This window comes from Pleurodeles waltl, chromosome 1_1, assembly GCF_031143425.1.
Source record: "Pleurodeles waltl isolate 20211129_DDA chromosome 1_1, aPleWal1.hap1.20221129, whole genome shotgun sequence".
In the NCBI taxonomy this organism is placed as follows: domain Eukaryota; kingdom Metazoa; phylum Chordata; class Amphibia; order Caudata; family Salamandridae; genus Pleurodeles; species Pleurodeles waltl.
The window spans coordinates 217,254,525-217,276,437 of NC_090436.1; the positions used below are offsets into that span (position 1 = coordinate 217,254,525).

The 21,913-nt window shown below is 45.2% G+C and overlaps 1 protein-coding gene across 17 annotated transcripts in view; it reads left to right on the forward strand.

Moving 5' to 3' along the window:
* Positions 1–21,913, forward strand: part of NIPBL (NIPBL cohesin loading factor) — a 1,341,000-nt gene that overhangs the window by 1,032,370 nt on the left and 286,717 nt on the right. For all 17 annotated transcript variants that reach the window (XM_069221119.1, XM_069221174.1, XM_069221201.1 and 14 more), the window contains 2 exons: positions 1,349–1,402; positions 1,562–1,670. In XM_069221119.1, the coding sequence (XP_069077220.1) occupies positions 1,349–1,402; positions 1,562–1,670 (163 nt within the window). The remainder of the gene's footprint in view (positions 1–1,348; positions 1,403–1,561; positions 1,671–21,913) is intronic.

A 21,913-nucleotide genomic window follows, 5' to 3' on the forward strand; every position in this document is an offset into this window, starting at 1 on the left:
CCATAATCGTGTTGAAAATGGTTACACTGATTTCCCATTAGAAATATTTTTGGGAAATACTAGAATGCATCAACACATTTTACTAAAAGACACTTCATTTGCATCTAATCAGAGAGCATTCTGGGAGCATTATACTTCGCCTCATAGCCTAAACTTTTCAAACATGTGTATACACGTTTATTTTTTTTTGTACTGGAACCAACGTAATTAGTGAAGTGTGACCTTAAAACATTTATTTACAGCACTCACCCTAATAATGAAGGCTTTCAAATAATGAACCATAAATACAAGTTCGAACAGCATTATCTTTTGGAAACACATTACCTCAACTGCAGAGAGCTCCACTCTCTGTAAACAGGCAGCCAAAGGGTTTGGGCTGCAGAGGGTTGGGCCTACTTGTCCCAAGGACAAAGTAAACATAAAAACTTGTTGCCCTTGACCCCAAACAAGATGTCCCGGGCGTCGGGCGATAGGAATTCCACATCCCTGTGTATATATAAATACATGTGTAAATATTTATTTTAAGGGTTTTAGGTTTGGGTAGAGATAAATGGAGGTAAGTGTAATTTTAGGTTTATGGTTGGTTAGTGGTAAAGGTTATTTTAGGGTTTAGGGTTGGACAGAGGTAAAGGGAGGTGAGTGTTTTTGTAGAGTTTAGGAGATGGGAGTGGTAAAGTAAAGGGAGGTTAGAAGTAAATTAAAAACGTGGTGGGTGGTCGCCCCAAAAAAATATAAATTAAATTATTTAAATACCTAAAACGACATATACTTTCATATACTTAACATGCGTGGAAATGGCATGCATTGTAAAGTCATACAAAAGTTTAAACTTCCTTATTTACACTATGGATTGCCCAGATTCCTTATTGTTTGTATTTTTCAACTATGTGTGGCTCTTGGTTGATTTTGTTTTACATTGAAATATTAAATGAGTGGTATTCAAGACGATTAGGCTGATTGGGTGTTCAAGATGGATGTAACTGGTTGACTTGTGTAAAAAAAATATATATATATGTGTATGTGTGTGTGTGTATATATATATATGTGTGTATATATATGTGTATATATATATATATATATATATATATATATATAAATATATATATATATAGTAATTTTTTCTTTTTCGCGATGTTTGTGTTTTTTTATTTTATTTTATTTTTTTACAATATTCTATTAGTCATCTGAATAATCTTATAACCAGGATCCGTATCTGTTTTAGCTTAATGTCCTAACATTGCAGGTTGAGTTTCAGCCAATTTGTTCATTTTCATTTTGTGTTTAAATATATGTGCTTCATAAATGGGTGAACCAACACGGTTTCTTTTTCTTTTCATGTTTATGGTAGGTGGCTACTTGCAGAGATACTGGTTATGACTGGTTTGAACAACTTCTTCAAAATGTAAGTAAATAACTTCACAAATTGTTTCATCAATCTCTTAAAGTGACATACTGCATGTTTAAAAGGTTCAGCTATTACTCAACAAAGCTGTTTGACTATTAAATCATCTCAGTGGAATGTAATAAATTATATAATTCTAATTGCGTATGTGTATTCCAGCTCTTGAAGACAGAGGAAGATTCCTCATATAAACCTGTAAAGAAAGCGTGCACCCAACTTGTTGATAATTTAGTCGAGCACATTCTTAAATATGAAGAGTCTCTTGCAGGTAAGCATTTAACTTTTTCATCAAAGTACTGCTATATTAAAAGAGCATGAAGCATAGTAGATTGCAAAGTGCTTGTTAAAGAACATTTTAGTAAATAATTCACACAGTTGCATGGGGTCTTTTCATGGAGTACACTATTAATGATGTAAAGTTTACAAGTCCCTTCTGAATAAAGAAAGAATACTCAAAAGTGTGTGAACCAACCAGTCTTGAGCATTAGACCTATAAGAATGGAACTGTTGTAAAGAGAATTGCAAGAAACTTTGCTTTACCTGGGTGTATACCTGAAGTAAGGTTTTGGGCTACTTGTGAGCTTCAGTGGAGGTCACCATATAGCTGACCAGAGTCTACCACAAAAGAATTGTGGGTGGTGTTTTTTCTTCACCTGATGTACTAAGAAAGGTTCTGCAATTTCTTTCCCTTATATGATCAAAATACACTACTTCACAATCATCATTCATAAGTGCACCCCACTGGGATTCTGTAGAACCATATGGCATTTAGTAGTCCTGATATATTGAGTCCGTTGTCTTTATTGTTGGACTGTGACTCTTTAATAGATTTGCAAGCTCTGCAATTTCTTGTCATCTAATAGATGGGTCTTCTCCAGAATTATTTTCCTTTTATTTTTTTAATGTTTATTTATTTAGTAGTCATTTCGACCCACACCCCCTTGATTCCGAATATAATCCCACAGTGCCCCACTATGTGGCCTCCAAGATTCTTTTTTCCAAAAGTTGCTTTGGAAGTGCTGTCAAGCTCAGGTTAATGGTCAAAAGCAATGTGATTCAAGGAGACCTCCAAGACTAACTATGAATTGCACATAGAGGGAAGTGACAAGTAACGAAGAGAGATGTATGTTGAAAACTAAGGAGATCATTCTCTCTCACTGGGAGCACGGGGGGATCTGAAAATATATATTTCAGTCAATCAGGAATTTGTAAAGCGCACTACTCACCCGTGAAGGTTTCAAGGTGAGGGGGCTGGGGAAGGTGCTGCTACTGCTCTAACAGCCAGGTCTTGAGAAGTTTCCTGAAGGTAAGGAGGTCTTTGGTCTGGCGCAGGTGGGTGGGAAGAGTGTTCCACATTTTGGCGGCGAAGTGTGAGAATGATCTACCGCCGGTTGTAGTTTTCTGTGGACGCGTGGGACGGTTGCGAGGGCAAGGTCGGCGGAGCAGAGATGCCAGGTTGGGGTGTAGAAGGAGAGCCGTTTGTTGAGGTATTCTGGTCCGGTGCTGTGCAGTGCTTTGGGAGCGTGGGTATGGAGCTTGAATGTGATTCTCCTGTTGAATGGGAGCCAGTGCAGGTTTTTCAAGTGGTCTGTGATGTGGCGGGTATGTCCTGGATGAGGCGTGTGGAGGCGTTCTGGATGCGTTGCAACCTCTTCTGGAGTTTGTCTGTGGTTTCTGCGTAGAGGGCATTGCCGTAGTCCAGTTTGCTGCTTACGAGTGCTTGGGTGACTGTTCTTCTGGTTTTGGTAGGTATCCATTTGCAGATCTTTCGGAGCATGCAGAGGGTGTTGAAGCAGGAGGAGAAGATGACGTTGACTTGCTGGGTCATGGATAATGAGGAGTCCAAGATGAATCCTAGGTTGCGTGCGTGGTCAGTGGGAGTCGGAGTGGCTCCGAGAGTGGCAGGCCACCAGGAGTCATCCCATGTGGAGGGTGGTGGAGCCGAAGATGAGGACTTCCATCTTGTCAGAATTTAGTTTGAGGCAGCTGCTCTTCATCCATTCGGCGATGGCCTTCATTCCTTCGTGGAGGTTGGTCTTGGCAGAGTCCTTGGTGAGGGAGAGGATCAGCTGGGTATCATCGGCGTATGAGATAATGTTGAGGTTGTGGGATTGAGCAATGTTAGCGAGCAGGGCCATGTAGATGTTGAAGAGGGTCAGGCTGAGGGACGAACTCTGTGGTATGCCACAGATGATTTTGGTGGCCTCCGAGCGAATTGGGGGAGGCGGACTCTCTGGTTTTTTCCAGTGAGAAAGGAGATGACTCAGTCCAGGGCTTGGTTTGCGGATTCCTGCATTGCTGAGGCGTGAGCGTAGGGTGTGGTGGCAGACGTGTCGAACGCGGCCAAGAGGTCCAGGAGAATGAGGGCTGTGGTTTCGCCATTATTCAGTATGGTTCTGATGTCGGTGGCGGCGATGAGGGCGTTTTTGGTAATGTGGTTGCTGTGGAATCCGGATTGGGAAGGGTCCAGGGTGCAGTTCTCCTCAAGGAAGCGGGTTAGTTGTCTGTTGACAGCCTTCTCAATGACTTTTGCCAGGAAGGGGAGTAGGGAGATAAGCCGGTAGGTCCTGAGGTCCTTTGGGTCCCCCTTGGGTTTTTTGAGGAGGGTGTTGATCTCGGCATGTTTCCAGCTCTCCAGGAATGTTGTGGACTCGAAGGAGCTGTTGATGAACTTCCGTAGTTGGGGTGCGATGACGGAGCTTGCTTTGTTGAGGATGTGGTGAGGGCAGGGGTCAGATGGAGAGCCAGAGTGGATGGTGTTCAAGATTTCAATGATGTTGTTGATGGGGGTCCAGGAGAGCAAGAGGTTGGTCGGAGGTGAATCTGTTGTGTTGGTGGTTGCCGGCGGGGTTCTGGGTGTTGAAGCGGTCATGGATGTCTGCAATCTTGCGGTGGAAGTAGGAGGCTAGGGAGTCGCAGAGGTCTTGGGATGTCGGGATTTCGTTGGTGTTGGAGCTGGGGTTGGAGTGTTCCTTTATGATGTTGAAGAGCTCCTTGTGGCTGTGTGTGTTGTTGATTTGGTCTTTGAAGGCGGTTCTCTTGGCAGCTCGGATGAGTTGGTGGTATCTGCGGATGGCGTTTTTGAAGGCTGTGTGGTTGTCCAGAGTCTGATCTTGATGCCACTTTCTTTCGAGTCTTCGGCAGGTTTGCTGAAATCCATGGATGTCGGCGGTAAACCAGAAGGCCTTTCTGTTGGTGCGTCTGTTGGAGGGATTCTTGATTGGGGCAAGAGTATTGGCACAGGTGTCGACCCACTGCCTAAAGTTGCAGGCAGCTGCATCAGTGTCGGTGGTGTCGATGGGTGGGTTCCGGGAGAGGGTCGCGATAAGTTGGTCTTCGGTGACCTTGTTCCAACTGCGGTGGGGAATCTGTTGTGGGTGGTGGTGTGTTATGGGTTTCTTGAAGGAGAAGTGGATGCAGTGGTGGTCCGGCCCATGGAGTTCGGTGGTGTGGCTGAAGGAGAATTGATTGTTGGCAGAGAAAATAGGTTCTCCTGTATTGGATCTTTCATAGATTCACATGCTTAAATCATCCCCGTCGTCGAGGTGGGAGCCTCACAGTAAATTTAAATACATAAAGCAGTAAGTCAGTAAAAGTAAAACCAGTGGGCCCCAGTAGGCCTCATAGGGTATTTTACAGTCTATCCACTTTGTTTTGTGAAAAGACCCAAACGTCTGTATCAACCAATCAGGATTCAGCCCCTCCCAAACACTCCCAACAGAGTCTGAATTCCCTCAGATTTTCTACTGCACGTCATGTGAAGGGAGTCTCCCTGAGCTCTGCTCAGTTTTTCCTTATTTCTGACTGAAGATTGTTTTCTCTCAGGAAACTAGCTCCACAGCTTTACCATGTCTGAAAAGACAAAGAAGGGTCTGTTCAGAGACTGTGACAATTGTGGGAAGAAGCGACTGCATGTTGATGACCCCCACAAGAAGTGTATCTACTGCCTCCATCCAGACCACAAGGTGAGAGACTGCAAAATCTGTCGCACCTTTAGTCAAAAAACCCTCAAAGACCGTGAGGGTAGACTTCTCTTATGGCTGCAAAAACAGAAAGCCATAGAACATCCTTCCTCAGACGACAGCGAAGCGTCATCACAGACTTCTCGCCCTCAGAAAAGAACAGGTGAGAGAAGTGGAGGGTCTGATGAACCACCAAGGAAGGTGCCCAAAAAGACAAAACAGGTCTCTACTGAGGCAAAAAAGGATGTTTCCCACTCAGAGACATTGAAACATTTGCCAAAAAAGGTTCATTCAGAACCTACTACGCCTTTGCATCGAAAAAGCACCTCAAAAAAGGCATCCCTGTCTGTCACCCCAAAAAGAGCCAGAAAAAGTCTCTTCGGTGAAAAAACAACCGTCGACGACCACCCCGTCGACGACGGTGTCGACGGTAACAGCTACTACAGTATCGTCGACGTTCACAACACCGGTCTCGATAATTACAGCAAAAAAATTTAAGAAAGCTTCGTCGGCAACCACATCGTTGACGGCGGAGGCCTCCTGCGTTCACCAATCAACCAGGGCACTCCCATCTACGAAGCACCTCTCAATGAGGTTTTAAAAGGCACTGCCGACGACGGCACCTACAGAAGATACGTCGCAAAACGACCGTCGTCTATAAAGGGCCCGTCGACGAAGGACCCGTCGACGAAGACGCCGTCAATGATGGAACCGTCGACGAGGGAACCGTCGACGATCATATCGTCCACAGCACTAACAGTGTATAAGCCATCCACCTACCTGGATACTTCGCCGCACCATTCCTCATATCATCAGGATGACTCCACCAGATTCTTACCCCTTTCACTTATTAACATGGGGGACAAGGCATCTAATATTCTGCCAATGCATACCTCACCAAGTAAAGTGTTGCCATATCCACCACAACATCTTTTAGATGATGATGACGATGATGCATACTCTCAAAACGACAGAATGTTTGGGGCAGCTAGTAGCCCGTCCCAACTCAATGTCAAATGCCAAGAGTTTGAGGAGGAGGAGGATCAGCATTACCAGCCTAGTTATGCCTCAACATCTTATCCACAGGCAGAACAAGCATCGCCCATCGCTATGCCTAGCACACTAGTAGCAGATCTACAATATATGTTGAATGACTACTATAAAAGGTTTCCACCATCAACTCAGTCCACGCCACCTAGACCTGAGAGCTACCAGACACCTCGGCACACTCAGACTACTAATCTTTCGGAAACACCACAGGCTAGCATACCGGTAACTAGCCAAACTCAGGAAGCTCACCCCTCGTCAGACGAAAGGGAAGAGGGTGAGCTAAGAGATTCGGCGGCTAGTGAATGGGATGATTCTCGTCCCCACACCATCTCCACCGCCAGCAGGTCCGGTAGATTCTCCTCCAGAGGACATAGGAGGTTCCCATAATTTAATAGAGAGAGCGGCAAAACGTTTTGGCCTTGCAATTGTTTCTCATGAAACCGAATGTTTTTTGTACGACATCAAAGAGCCATCAAAGAGATCTGTAAGAGCCATACCCATTGTAGATTTCTTATGGCAGGAGGGTTTGAAGGCAATGAAAAATCCGGCAACAGTGCCTTCACAAATGCCAAGACTAGAGAAAAAGTACAAGGCCCCAGATGATTCTCCGGCCTGTCTAGTCTCACAGCCGAAACCTGACTGTTATATCACAGGCGGCTCAGCGACGTTCCAAAAACCCCTCCGCACCTATAGCGTCTCCCCCAGACAAGGAAGGAAGGAGATTAGACAATATCGGCAAGAAATTCTCCTCTGTTGCCGCAGTCACAGTTAAGGCGGCTAACTCCCTCACCATCCTGGGAATGTACGATCGCCAGATGTGGGCAGACATGTCTGCCTTTTTAGATCTACTGCCAGAAGACTTCAAGGTGGAAGCAAAAAAGGTCTTGCAGGAGGGAGAAAGGGTCTCTGCGGAGATTATAGGCAGTGCAATAGACATTTCTCTCACTGGCTTCAGACAATTAGCTGGGTTCTCCCATTCGGTCTCAAATCAGCCCCCAGAATCTTCACAAAAATGTTGGCTCCGGTGGCAGCACATCTCTGCCAGTCAGGTATCCAGGTCTTCCCTTACCTGGACGACTGGCTTATAAAGGCACCCTCAAAGTCGCAAGTAACAAGTCATATCTCCTATTGCCTTCAATTGTTACACAGCCTGGGGTTTGTAGTCAACTACCAGAAATCTCAGCTCCACCCCAAACAGGTATTAAGTTTCTTGGGAGCAATACTAGACACAGTCCGCAACAAAGCGTACCCATCTCATGAGAGGAAACAAAAGTTAACCTCCTTGGCAGACAAGCTCTCCAGAAAAAAGTTTGTTTCAGTCAGCATCTACAAATCATTGCTCAGGATGATATCATCATGCATTCCACTAGTCCCAGATTGCAGGCTCCACATGCGACCCCTGCCAGAGCAATTGGACATACAATGGACCCAGGTCAACGGTTCCTTCAAAGACAAGATTCGCATAACGCCTCTAATGAAGAACACCATGAGGTGGTGGGCAACTCTAACCAATTGTCAAACGGACTGTCATTTCTTCTTCAAACACCAAGTTACATAGTAACAACGGATGCCTCTCTCGAAGGATGGGGTGCACACTGCCAGGACCTGCAAATCAGCGGAACCTGGAATGCGAAAGAGTCAGCTCCACATCAATTATCTAGAACTCAAGGCAATACTCTTAGCTCTAAAAGCTTTCTTGCCAAAGATACAAAATTCAAGCGTCTTAATCAGGACAGACAACACAACCAGCATGTTTTATCTAAACAAGCAAGGAGGCACGAGATCCCTACAACTCTCGCAGCTAGCACAGCAAGTTTGGACATGGGCCATCAAGCACAATATATCACTCAAAGCGGTGCATGTGCCAGGACAAACCAATGTTCTAGCAGACACCCTGAGCAGGACAGTGATTCCTTATCACGAGTGGGAGCTAGACCAAAAAACTCTCAACAGCCTTTTTCTATTATGGGGCAAACCGAACCTAGACCTATTTGCCACTCTCGAGAACAAGAAATGCCAGTTCTACGCAAGTTGGCTTCCCCAAAAAGATTTGTGGGGGAATGCGTTTTCGATGAGATGGTCCGGAGTTTATGCCTACGCTTTTCCTCCGATCCCGCTCATTCCGAGAGTCATCAACAAACTGAAGTCGGAGGGGTGTCGCCTTCTGCTCATAACTCTGCTCATAACACCCAGATGGCCCAGACAAGTCTGGTACACAGAGCTCCTCATGCTCTCCGAACGGCCACATCTACGACTCAGACAGAGTCCGACTCTTTTAACGATGCACCAGGGACAAGTCAGACACCCAGATCCGTTGTCTCTTCATTTGTCGGCTTGGCTCCTGAATACAATGAATATTTGAATCTCAACATTTCCCCGGAGTGTAGAGACATCTTAGCAAAAGCTAGAGCTGACACTACCAACAAAACCTATAAGCTTAAATGGAAACGTTTTTGTATATGGTGTGCAGCAGAAGATATACATCCTTTGTCCTCTACTCCGGAACAGATACTTCCATATCTCCTGCTCCTGGCAAAATCAGGACTTGCATATTCCTCCATTCGGGTACATCTGGCAGCAATCTCCAGATACCGCAGATCACCAGACAGTCTCATTGTGTTCCACAAGAATTGTCAAGCAATTCATGAAGGGCCTTTTTCGGGTCTTCCCGCCAGTTAGAAAGCCTCCACCACTATGGTCCCTGAATGTTGTGTTGATGCAGCTCATGAAAGCTCCTTTTGAGCCGATCCACAAAGCTGATCTAAAATTCATTTCATGGAAAACAGCGTTACTGCTAGCTCTTACTTCAGCCAAAAGAGTCCGCGACATTCAGGCTTTCACCGTCAAACAGCCTTTCCTCCAATTCACAAACTCAGGTGTGATCCTGTGAACAAATCCTAAATTCATCCCGAAAGTTCCCTCAACGTTTCACTTGAATGAACCAGTCATCTTAAAAACCTTTTTTCCAAATCCACAAACAGTAGCAGAAAAAACATTACATTCCCTTTAAAGTTCTATCTACAGAAAACTCTAGCCATCCGCCAGTCTGATCAATTATTTGTAGCATTTGGCGGAACAAGAAAGGGGCACGCGGTGTCCAAACAGACTATAGCAAGATGGATTGGCCTGGCAATTCAATTCTGCCATTCAAAAGCAGGAAAACCGCTCCACACCAAGGTGAGAGCCCACTCTACAAGATCGTTAGCCACTTCAGCTGCACTCTTTGCAGGTGTACCACTACCTAGCATCTGTAGAGCAGCAACATGGTCCAGCCAGCATACATTTACGAGGCATTACTGTCTCGAGGAAACTAACAACGACGATTCAGCAGTGGGACAGGCAGTGCTGAGGCATCTATTTCGTTAAGGTGAGCCTCTTACACATCCCACCACCACACTCGAGGTATGTTCGATATTGGTTCTTAGTCTCGTTAATATCTAATTTTATATCACAGTGTGTTTTACTCTAATTATGTGCTTCAGATTATTCGCTTTGTTATACAGGGAGTGCAGAATTATTAGGCAAGTTGTATTTTTGAGGATTAATTTTATTATTGAGCAACAACCATGTTCTCAATGAACCCAAAAAACTCATTAATATCAAAGCTGAATATTTTTGGAAGTAGTTTTTAGTTTGTTTTTAGTTTTAGCTATGTTAGGGGGATATCTGTGTGTGCAGGTGACTATCACTGTGCATAATTATTAGGCAACTTAACAAAAAAAAATATATACCCATTTCAATTATTTATTATTACCAGTGAAACCAATATAACATCTCAACATTCACAAGTATACATTTCTGACATTCAAAAACAAAACAAAAACAAATCAGTGACCAATATAGCCACCTTTCTTTGCAAGGACACTCAAAAGCCTGCCATCCATGGATTCTGTCAGTGTTTTGATCTGTTCACCATCAACATTGCGTGCAGCAGCAACCACAGCCTCCCAGACACTGTTCAGAGAGGTGTACTGTTTTCCCTCCTTGTAAATCTCACATTTGATGATGGACCACAGGTTCTCAATGGGGTTCAGATCAGGTGAACAAGGAGGCCATGTCATTAGATTTCCTTCTTTTATACCCTTTCTTGCCAGCCACGCTGTGGAGTACTTGGACGCGTGTGATGGAGCATTGTCCTGCATGAAAATCATGTTTTTCTTGAAGGATGCAGACTTCTTCCTGTACCACTGCTTGAAGAAGGTGTCTTCCAGGAACTGGCAGTAGGACTGGGAGTTGAGCTTGACTCCATCCTCAACCCGAAAAGGCCCCACAAGCTCATCTTTGATGATACCAGCCCAAACCAGTACTCCACCTCCACCTTGCTGGCATCTGAGTCGGACTGGAGCTCTCTGCCCTTTACCAATCCAGCCACGGGCCCATCCATCTGGCCCATCAAGACTCACTCTCATTTCATCAGTCCATAAAACCTTAGAAAAATCAGTCTTGAGATATTTCTTGGCCCAGTCTTGACGTTTCAGCGTGTGTCTTGTTCAGTGGTGGTAGTCTTTCAGCCTTTCTTACCATGGCCATGTATCTGAGTATTGCACACCTTGTGCTTTTGGGCACTCCAGTGATGTTGCAGCTCTGAAATATGGCCAAACTGGTGGCAAGTGGCATCGTGGCAGCTGCACGCTTGACTTTTCTCAGTTCATGGACAGTTATTTTGCGCCTTGGTTTTTCCACACGCTTCTTGCGACCCTGTTGACTATTTTGAATGAAACGCTTGATTGTTCGATGATCACGCTTCAGAAGCTTTGCAATTTTAAGAGTGCTGCATCCCTCTGCAAGATATCTCACTATTTTTGACTTTTCTGAGCCTGTCAAGTCCTTCTTTTGACCCATTTTGCCAAAGGAAAGGAAGTTGCCTAATAATTATGCACACCTGATATAGGGTGTTGATGTCATTAGACCACACCCCTTCTCATTACAGAGATGCACATCACCTAATATGCTTAATTGGTAGTAGGCTTTCGAGCCTATACAGCTTGGAGTAAGACAACATGCATAAAGAGGATGATGTGGTCAAAATACTCATTTGCCTAATAATTCTGCACTCCCTGTATTGTGTTAACTTGTCGTAGACTTCAAAATAATAAAACAGATTGTGTCAGGACTTTCTGCCACACAGCTTTTATTGCTCTTCTATTCAGATATCTATGGAGATATATATAGATATGTATATATATATATATATATATATGTGTGTGTGTGTGTGTGTGTGTGTGTTTATATATAGATATTTACGTGGATGTATAAAGCTGAACTAATGTGAGTCACATCACTTATAAAATTACGATAAAATTACAGTCAATGTAATTTACTAATTAAGAAGACATTACTGCTCGTTATTCTGATTCAAGCATGTGAATCTATGAAAGATCCAATACTGGATAAGAAAATTAGTTACTTACCTGTAACTGCAGTTCTCCAGTATTGGTATCTTTCATAGATTCACATGCGACCCACCCACCTCCCCTCAGAGGCTCTCCTATTATACAGATATTAAACTTCACACTCCTACTAGAAAATCTGAGGGAATTCAGCCTCTGTTGGGAGTGTTTGAGAGGGGCTGAATCCTGATTGGTTGATACGGAAGTTTGGGTCTTTTCACAAAACAAAGTGGATAGACTGTAAAATACCCTAAGAGGCCTACTGGGGCCTACTGGTTTTACTTTTACTGACTTACTGCTTTATGTATTTAAATTTACTGTGAGGCTCCCATCTCGACAACGGGATGATTCAAGCATGTGAATCTATGAAAGATACCAATACTGGAGAACTGCAGTTACAGGTAAGTAACTCATTTTCATCAAGAGGGTCAGAGTGGAGTTGGGGTTGACAACTGCCTTTGAGTCTCTTCTCAGATATATGACTGGAGGAATAGGAAACACACCATTTATATTCTGCACTAGAAGACGTCTAAGGTGTGTAATGTACGCCTCCCTAAAGACCACAGTTAGCAGGGCTGTACAGCATATGAGGCCCTGTTACTAAGAACATTGAATAAGAGAGATTCCTGGTTAAGAACATTAATTTATGGCACAGGAAAAGCAGGTATCACTGACGGATCTAAGATCAGAGAGAAATGATCGACTAAAAGAAAGAGCTCCAAAGAGAGCAGTAAGGAGCCAATGTAGAGTATTTAGCATCGGTGGGATTAGGTATTTGGTACATATTTAAAAAAATGCAGAACATATGTACACACACTAGTTGGGGGATGTAGGAAGCTGGCCTAGTGTGTGGTGACCATCTCTGGTGTTATCACCTTATAGCAGGTATCCCCTATTAGTGAAGTGTAGGCGGTGGCTAGGAAGCCAGGGCTCTCTAGAGGAAGCTGCGAATGAGCAACCAAGACTTATCTAGGAGACCTGCAAAGCTTGTGTATTACCACTATAGTCATAGCACTCATACACATGACAGAATCGCAGTGTTACAAAAATAAAGGTACTTTATTATGTTAACACAAATAATAAAATACTGAATATGCAATACCCCAACTGGAGGTAAGTAAGCACACTATTATATACACATTAGCAGTCAGGAAATAGCATAGAAAGCAATAAGCATTGGTAAAAGCAATATTAAATAGTGATGGCCCTAGGGTAGGGCCAAACCATATGCCAAAAACGTGAAATGTAAAAGGCAGTCCCAGACCCAAGGAAGTGGAATCAATAGAGGGAAGCTGGAGAAGCTAGGAACCCCAAGAGGTAAGTACGAGGGTGCTCCCCCCCCCCCCCCCAGTGAGAAGAGGTAATTACCTGGTTATCCCAAAAACCAACAGGAGGACTTTGTAAAAGGACTGTGCAAGACTCAGACAAGACTGGAAGAAACCAGTGGTAGAGCCTGACAGAAGAGGACCTGCAAAAGAAGGGGACCAAGTCCAGTTTGATTTGGAGTCACTACCCACCCTTCTGTGGATGCAGGACTGGGTCATCTGCGAATCAAGAAAGACAACAGTGAGACACACAAGCAGAAGAGGAGTTCCAGAAGTGATGCAAGTGTTTCCCCACGTCGGCGGTCGTGATGCAGTCAGTGGCGCTGGAAAACAACCATATGCAAGAGTCAGAGAAGGTTTTGCAAGGCTGAAGAAGACCATCAAGGCACAGGGGACTCGACCCAAGGAGGGGAGTCCGAGGTGACCCTCAGCAGATGGGAGGGTCACAAGAAGGAGGCGGCAGCCCCCACAGGCAACCCACGGGCAACCCACGGGCATACAGCACTGGAGTCACAGTAATGCTCCTTCAGCACTCCTAAAGAGGAGTCCTGCGTCGCTAGCAAGCAGGAAACTGTGCTTTGCAGGAAGGAGTGCTGGGGGCCAGGGCTACAGGGAGCCTGAAGATCCCTTGGAGGAGGTACAAACAAGCCTTGATAGCTGCAAGAGTCACAGTGCACAGAGGTACTGTCCTCAAGGAGAGGCAAGTGCTTACCGTCTCCCAAGTTGGACAGCTGGTAGAGAGGACCAAGGGGACCACTCCAGACCACCACCTGTAATGAAGGATCCACGCAGTTTCAGAGGAGAGAAGATCCATGCAGCCAGTCATTGCAGTTGGTGCCTGCAAATGCAGGGGAGTGATCCCTTCGCTCCAAGGGTGATTCCTTCTTACTTCTTATGCAGGCTGAAGACTTGTCGCCCTCAGAGGATGCACAACCAGGGAAATGTTGCAGTTGGTGGAAGGAGCTGGAGAAACAATGTTGCAGAGCAGAGACATCGCTGCAGATTGTCGGTTCCTGGAGGGTCCAGTTGCAGTGCCGGTGGTGAGAAAATTAAGTAAAAGATGCAGAGGAGTCCTGCTGGAATCTTGCACGTCGAATCTGAGGACCCACCTGAGAGGGAGACCCTAAATAGCCCAAGAAGGGAGATTGGTCACCTAGAAGGGTGACCACCTACTAGGAGGGGGCTGTAACGTCACCTGCCTGACCTGGCCACTCAGATGCTCACAGGGGCCTCTGCCTACCTTGGATTCAAGATGGCAGAACCACCTGGAGGAGCTCTAGGCACCACCCCTGGGGTGGTGATGGACAGGGAAGTGGTCACTTCCCTTTTCATTGTCAAGTTTTGCGCCAGAGCAGGGAGCAGGGGTCCCTGGGCTGGTGCAAGGATGTGCCCTTCAAAGCATACCGGTGGTTTGGGGAGGCTACCCCTCCCAAGCCATGTAACACCTATTTCCAAGGAAGAGGGTGTTACCTCTCTCCCTCACAGGGAAATCCTCTGTTCTGCCTTCCTCTGCCTGAGCTGGTCAAGCAGCAAGAGGGCAGAAACCTGTCAGAGGGGTGGGAGCAGCACAGGCCGCCCAGAAAACCCCATAAGACTAGTAAGATCAATGCTGGGGGTCCTCTAACGAGCCCCTAGAGTGCATGAAATCATACAACCAATACTGACAACAATATTGAGATATTATTCCTACATGTTTGATACTAAACATGTCCAGGTTCTGAGTTACCACTATGTAGTTGGGCACAGGTACACCTGTGTGTAGTACACTGGTAAAAAAGGCTTCCCGCACTTAAAAACTCCGGAGTAGTGGAGCCGGAGTTCATAGGGGCACACAGGTACCTGAACCCTGCCCTCTGAGCTAGTGGGGCCTGCCATAGCGGTGACTTACAGTGACCTAGTGCAGTGACCTGTAGTGAAAGGGTTCATGCATGTGTACAACAGCAGTGCCTCCTGGTCATGGTGCAGCCAAGTTGTATAAACCATGCCTAAAGCCAAGCTTTTAAAACCATGCCTAGAACCAAGCAAGCTGTTGTTGACATTGAAGTATTCATCAGTCAGTTGAAACTACCTCAAAGACCTAAGAGCCTTCTGGGTCGAAAACAAGACACAAGTGCAGACAAACCCTCACACGCTCTCTCAATCCTGAAAAAGGATTGTGATCAGGGAAATAGAACTTTATTAAGGAATAGATGTTCCAGCACTTTCCAGGAGGAAGAGTAGTTCACTGATGTTAAAAGGAATAAGTGTTAATTGAGGTCGAAATAGCATTGCTGCAAAAGAATACCATTTGACACACTAAAAAAAAATTACATTATTTTATAGAACTACTGAGTCCTAGACAATATACTGCGATGGACCCGAAAGAGTCTGCTTCAGCAGCTCCTGAACCACAAGTGTCACAGGAAGATTTTAAGATTAATGTACAATCTCCCACCAGAAGAAAGCTTTCAAGGACGACTATGTAAGTCAGATGTGGAGACTGCCCACAGGAGGAAGTAAATTCCTGCCTATTGAAACTCTGACTGCCAAACAACCTTTCCTTATATCATGTTTGATGAGGAGAACAGCAAACACATTAGGTGTCCAATTAGAGCACGTTGAATCTTGTTCCTTAGTAGAGACTCTCCTCCCAAAGACCATCATCCAATTGTGAGAGAACAGTAAAAATATGTTGAGAATATTTCTGATGAGTTCTTCGTTTACAGTTTTTAGTTGAGATTGTCAACATTTAAAATTGTTTCTTCTGGCCATCACATTTAGGCTTAAAGCCTGAAATGCAAGTTAATGTCATCAACTTGCCCTTCACAGGAGAAAATCTATGTTCGATGGCATCTCTCGCTGTAGATACACATGGTCTGCATTAGCTCGCCATCTGGTGTTGGGTCGGAGTGTTACAAGTTGTTTTTCTTCGAAGAAGTGTTTTCGAGTCACTGGACCGAGTGGCTCCTCCTTCTGTGCTCATTGCGCATGGGCGTCGACTCCTTCTTCGATTGTTTTCTTTCCGCCATCGGGTTCGGACGTGTTCCTGTCGCTCCGAGTTTCGGAACGGAAAGATAGCTGAAAACGGAAGATTTTCGACGGTATCGTTGCGATCCGGTTCGAGATAAACACATACGACAACGCATTGAACATCGAAGCGCTTCGGTGCCCTTCGGGGTAGATTTCGGCACACCGTCGGGGCCTAGTCGGCCCGACCGAGTGGAGAACAACGCCGATGGAACGGACCCCGTTTCGATTCTGCCCTGAATGCCACAACAAATATCCTTATACGGACCAACACTCGGTCTGTAACCTGTGCCTGTCACCCGAGCACAGCGAAGAATCCTGTGAGGCCTGTCGGGCGTTCCGGTCCCGAAAAACTCTGCGCGACCGTCGAGCGAGAAGACTGCAGATGGCGTCCACGCCAAAAGAGCATCGACAGTTCGAGACAGAAGAGGAACAGGAGGAATCCTTTTCCATCCAGGATTCAGACTCCGACGAACTCGACCATCCAAAAACTGTGAGTAAGACGTCAAGATCAGAACTTAAAAAAGGCAAAAAGGCCCAGGGGACGCCACTGCCAACCGGCCATGGCTCAACCCAAATTCACGGTGACCTACAGTCGGCACCGAAAAAGGCCCATTCAGTGTCGAGATCGTCCGACTCCGGTCGAGACACCGGCACGCAGCCTCCTCGGGACCGAGAGAGTGCTAAAGAGAAGCATCGACACCGAGAGTTCGGTGTCGACACGGATCGACGCCGAGACAGTGGCGCCGAAGATCATAGAGGCCAAGATTTTTCGGCACAAAAGAAGAGGAAGGTTACCTCGGAGCCGAAAAAACAAACAACAGGGTTTTCGGAGCCGAAAAAAGCACCAACAGACCCAGTTTCAGGCTCCTATACTGAAGAACTTTCTATGTCTTCACAAATGAAAAGACACAGATTCGAACAGGAACTGCAATCCACTGAAGTGGATCACACGCAAAAGCGTATCTTTATTCAGCAGGGGACAGGGAAGATCAGTACCCTTCCACCTGTCAAAAGAAAGAGAACACTTCAGTTTGTAGCACGAGAGGCTCCTCAGCAACAAACAGCAAAGACGGTAACACCTCCTCCCTCGCCTCCACCTGTAACTCCGGCTTCACCAACTTACACCCCGTCACATTCGCCAGCTCACACCGCCATGAGCCACGACGACCAAGATCAAGACGCATGGGACTTGTACGATGCACCAGTGTCTGATAACAGCCCAGACACATACCCAACTAGGCCATCACCACCTGAGGACAGCACAGCCTATTCACAAGTGGTGGCTAGAGCAGCTCAGTTCCATAATGTGGAACTACACTCTGAACAAGTAGAGGATGACTTTTTATTTAACACCCTCTCCTCCACCCACAGCTCCTACCAAAGCCTGCCTATGCTCCCAGGCATGCTTCGCCATGCAAAGGAGATCTTCAAAGAGCCAGTCAAAAGCAGGGCAGTAACGCCTAGAGTGGACAAAAAATATAAGGCGCCTCCTACGGACCCTGTATTCATCACCTCTCAGCTGCCACCAGATTCTGTGGTGGTAGGGGCTGCCAGAAAACGGGCAAATTCACACACTTCTGGGGATGCACCTCCCCCAGATAAAGAAAGCAGAAAGTTTGATGCAGCCGGGAAGAGGGTCGCTGTCCAGGCAGCAAACCAGTGGCGCATCGCAAACTCACAAGCGCTGCTAGCGCGATACGACAGAGCCCACTGGGATGAGATGCAGCATCTCATTGAACATCTCCCAAAAGATCTACAAAAAAGAGCAAAACAGGTTGTTGAAGAAGGTCAAAACATTTCCAACAATCAAATACGCTCCTCTATGGATGCAGCAGACACAGCCGCAAGGACCATTAATACGTCGGTTACCATCCGTAGGCACGAATGGCTCAGAATGTCTGGATTCAAGCCGGAAATTCAGCAGGCAGTACTTAACATGCCAGTAAACGAAAAAATGCTGTTCGGTCCGGAAGTCGACACAGCCATAGAAAAGCTCAAAAAGGACACTGACACTGCCAAGGCCATGGGCGCACTCTACTCCCCGCAGAGCAGAGGATCTTATACCACCTTCCGCAAAACACCTTTTAGAGGAGGGTTTCGGGGTCAGGCCACACAAGCCAGTACCTCACAGTCCGCACCGTCCACCTACCAGGGACAGTACAGGGGAGGCTTTCGGGGCCAGTATAGAGGAGGGCAATTCCCTAGGAATAGAGGAAGATTTCAAAGCCCCAAAACCACTACCAACAAGCAGTGACTCACACGTCACTCACCCCCCCCCACACAACACCAGTGGGGGGAAGGATAGGTCAATATTACGAAGCATGGGAGGAAATAACTACAGACACATGGGTCCTAGCAATTATCCAACATGGTTATTGCATAGAATTCCTGCAATTCCCTCCAGACATACCACCAAAATCACAAAATTTATCAAAACACCATTCACAGCTTCTAGAGATAGAAGTTCAAGCACTACTGCAAAAAAATGCAATAGAATTAGTACCAAGCACACAAATAATCAAAGGAGTTTATTCACTGTACTTCTTGATACCAAAAAAGGACAAAACACTGAGACCAATTCTGGACCTCAGAGTAGTAAACACATTCATCAAATCAGACCACTTTCACATGGTCACACTACAAGAAGTGTTACCATTGCTCAAAAAACACAACTACATGACAACCCTAGACCTCAAAGACGCATATTTCCATATACCAATACATCAATCACACAGAAAATATCTAAGGTTTGTATTCAAAGGAATACATTACCAATTCAAAGTATTGCCTTTCGGTTTAACAACCGCTCCAAGGGTATTCACAAAATGCCTAGCAGTAGTCGCTGCACACATCAGAAGGCAGCAAATACATGTATTCCCGTATCTAGACGACTGGCTAATCAAAACCAGTTCGCTCACACAATGCTCAAACCACACAAATCAAGTCATACAAACCCTCTACAAACTAGGGTTCACCGTCAACTTTGCAAAATCCAACATTCAGCCAAGCAAAGTACAGCAATATCTAGGAGCCATAATAGACACGACAAAAGGAGTAGCAACGCCAACTCCACAAAGAATTCACAATTTCAACAGAGTCATTCAACACATGTCTCCAAATCAAACAATACCAGCAAAAACAATACTACAGCTCCTAGGCATGATGTCCTCATGCATAGCCATTGTCCCCAACGCAAGACTGCACATGAGGCCCTTACAACAATGCCTAGCCTCACAGTGGTCTCAAGCACAGGGTCACCTTCTAGATCTGGTGTTAATAGACCGCCAAACTTACCTCTCGCTTCTATGGTGGAACAGTATAAATTTAAACAAAGGGCGGCCTTTCCAAGACCCAGTGCCACAGTACGTAATAACAACAGATGCTTCCATGACAGGGTGGGGAGCACATCTCAATCAACACACCATAAGAGGACAATGGAACATACATCAAACAAAACTGCATATAAATCATCTAGAATTATTAGCAGTTTTTCAAGCACTAAAAGCTTTCCAACCAATCATAACCCACAAATACATCCTTGTCAAAACAGACAACATGACAACGATGTATTATCTAAACAAACAAGGAGGGACACATTCAACGCAGTTAAGCTTATTAGCTCAAAACATATGGAAGTGGGCAATCCACCATCAAATTCGCCTCATAGCACAGTTTATTCCAGGGATCCAGAATCAACTGGCAGACAATCTCTCTCGAGATCACCAACAAGTCCACGAATGGGAAATCCACCCACAAATTCTGAACACCTACTTCACACTCTGGGGAACACCTCAGATAGACTTATTTGCAACAAAAGAGAACGCAAAATGCCAAAACTTCGCGTCCAGATACCCACACAAGCAATCCCAAGGCAATGCCCTATGGATGAACTGGTCAGGAATATTTGCTTACGCTTTTCCTCCTCTCCCTCTCCTCCCTTATCTAGTGAACAAATTGAGTCAAAACAAACTCAAACTCATTTTAATAGCACCAACGTGGGCAAGACAACCCTGGTACACAACACTGCTAGATCTTTCTGTAGTACCCCACATCAAACTGCCGAACAAACCAGATCTGTTAACGCAACACAACCAACAGATCAGACACCCAGATCCAGCATCGCTGAATCTAGCAATCTGGCTCCTGAAATCCTAGAATTCGGACACTTACAACTTAGCCAAGAGTGTATGGAGGTCATAAAGCAGGCCAGAAGGCCATCCACTAGACACTGCTACGCAAGTAAGTAGAAAAGATTTGTTTGTTACTGCCATCATAATCAGATACAACCACTAGACGCAACTCCAAAACATATAATAAATTACTTGCTCCATTTACAAAAAGCAAGGCTAGCCTTCTCTTCTATTAAAATACACCTTGCAGCACTATCTGCATACCTGCAGACTACCTATTCAACTTCCTTGTATAGGATACCAGTCATCAAAGCATTCATAGAAGGTCTTAAAAGAATTATACCACAAAGAACACCACCTGTTCCTTCATGGAACCTAAACGTGGTCCTAACAAGACTCATGGGCCCACCTTTCGAACCCATGCACTCTTGCGGAATACAATTCCTAACCTGGAAAGTTGCCTTTCTCATCGCCATTACATCTCTGAGAAGAGTAAGTGAAATTCAAGCGTTCACAACACAGGAACCTTTTATACAAATACATAAAAATAAGGTCGTCCTACGACCTAATCCAAAATTTTTACCAAAAGTTATTTCACCGTTCCATCTAAATCAAACGGTAGAACTACCTGTTTTTTTCCCACAGCCAGATTCTGTGGCCGAAAGAGCACTACATACATTAGATGTCAAAAGAGCATTAATGTACTACATTGACAGAACAAAGAACATCAGAAAGACTAAACAGCTATTTATTGCATTCCAAAAACCTCATGCAGGTAACCCAATATCAAAACAAGGTATAGCCAGATGGATTGTTAAATGCATCCAAATCTGCTACCTTAAAGCAAAAAGACAACTGCCCATTACTCCCAGGGCACATTCAACCAGGAAAAAAGGTGCTTCAATGGCCTTTTTAGGAAACATCCCAATGCATGAAATATGTAAGGCAGCCACATGGTCTACGCCTCACACATTCACCAAACACTACTGTATAGATGTGCTATCCGCACAACAAGCCGCAGTAGGTCAAGCTGTATTAAGAACTCTATTTCAGACAACTTCTACTCCTACAGGCTAATCTACCGCTTATGGGGAAATAACTGCTTACTAGTCTATGCAGACCATGTGTATCTACAGCGACAGATGCCATCGAACTGAAAATGTCACTTACCCAGTGTACATCTGTTCGTGGCATCAGTCGCTGAGATTCACATGGGCCCACCCACCTCCCCGGAAGCCTGTAGCAGTTCAGAAGTTACCTTCAATTTTGTACATTTGTATATATATTATTTAAACCTTTAATAGGTACATACTTACACATTTCATTGCGCGGGCACTATTACTATAGTACAACTCCTACCTCACCCTCTGCGGGGAAAACAATCGAAGATGGAGTCGACGCCCATGCGCAATGAGCACAGAAGGAGGAGCCACTCGGTCCAGTGACTCGAAAACACTTCTTCGAAGAAAAACAACTTGTAACACTCCGACCCAACACCAGATGGCGAGCTAATGCAGACCATGTGAATCTCAGCGACTGATGCCACGAACAGATGTACACTGGGTAAGTGACATTTTCATTAGACAGGTGCTGGATCGGTTGGTACATTAAATGATAAAGGATAACGCTGCAAACCTAATGGGAG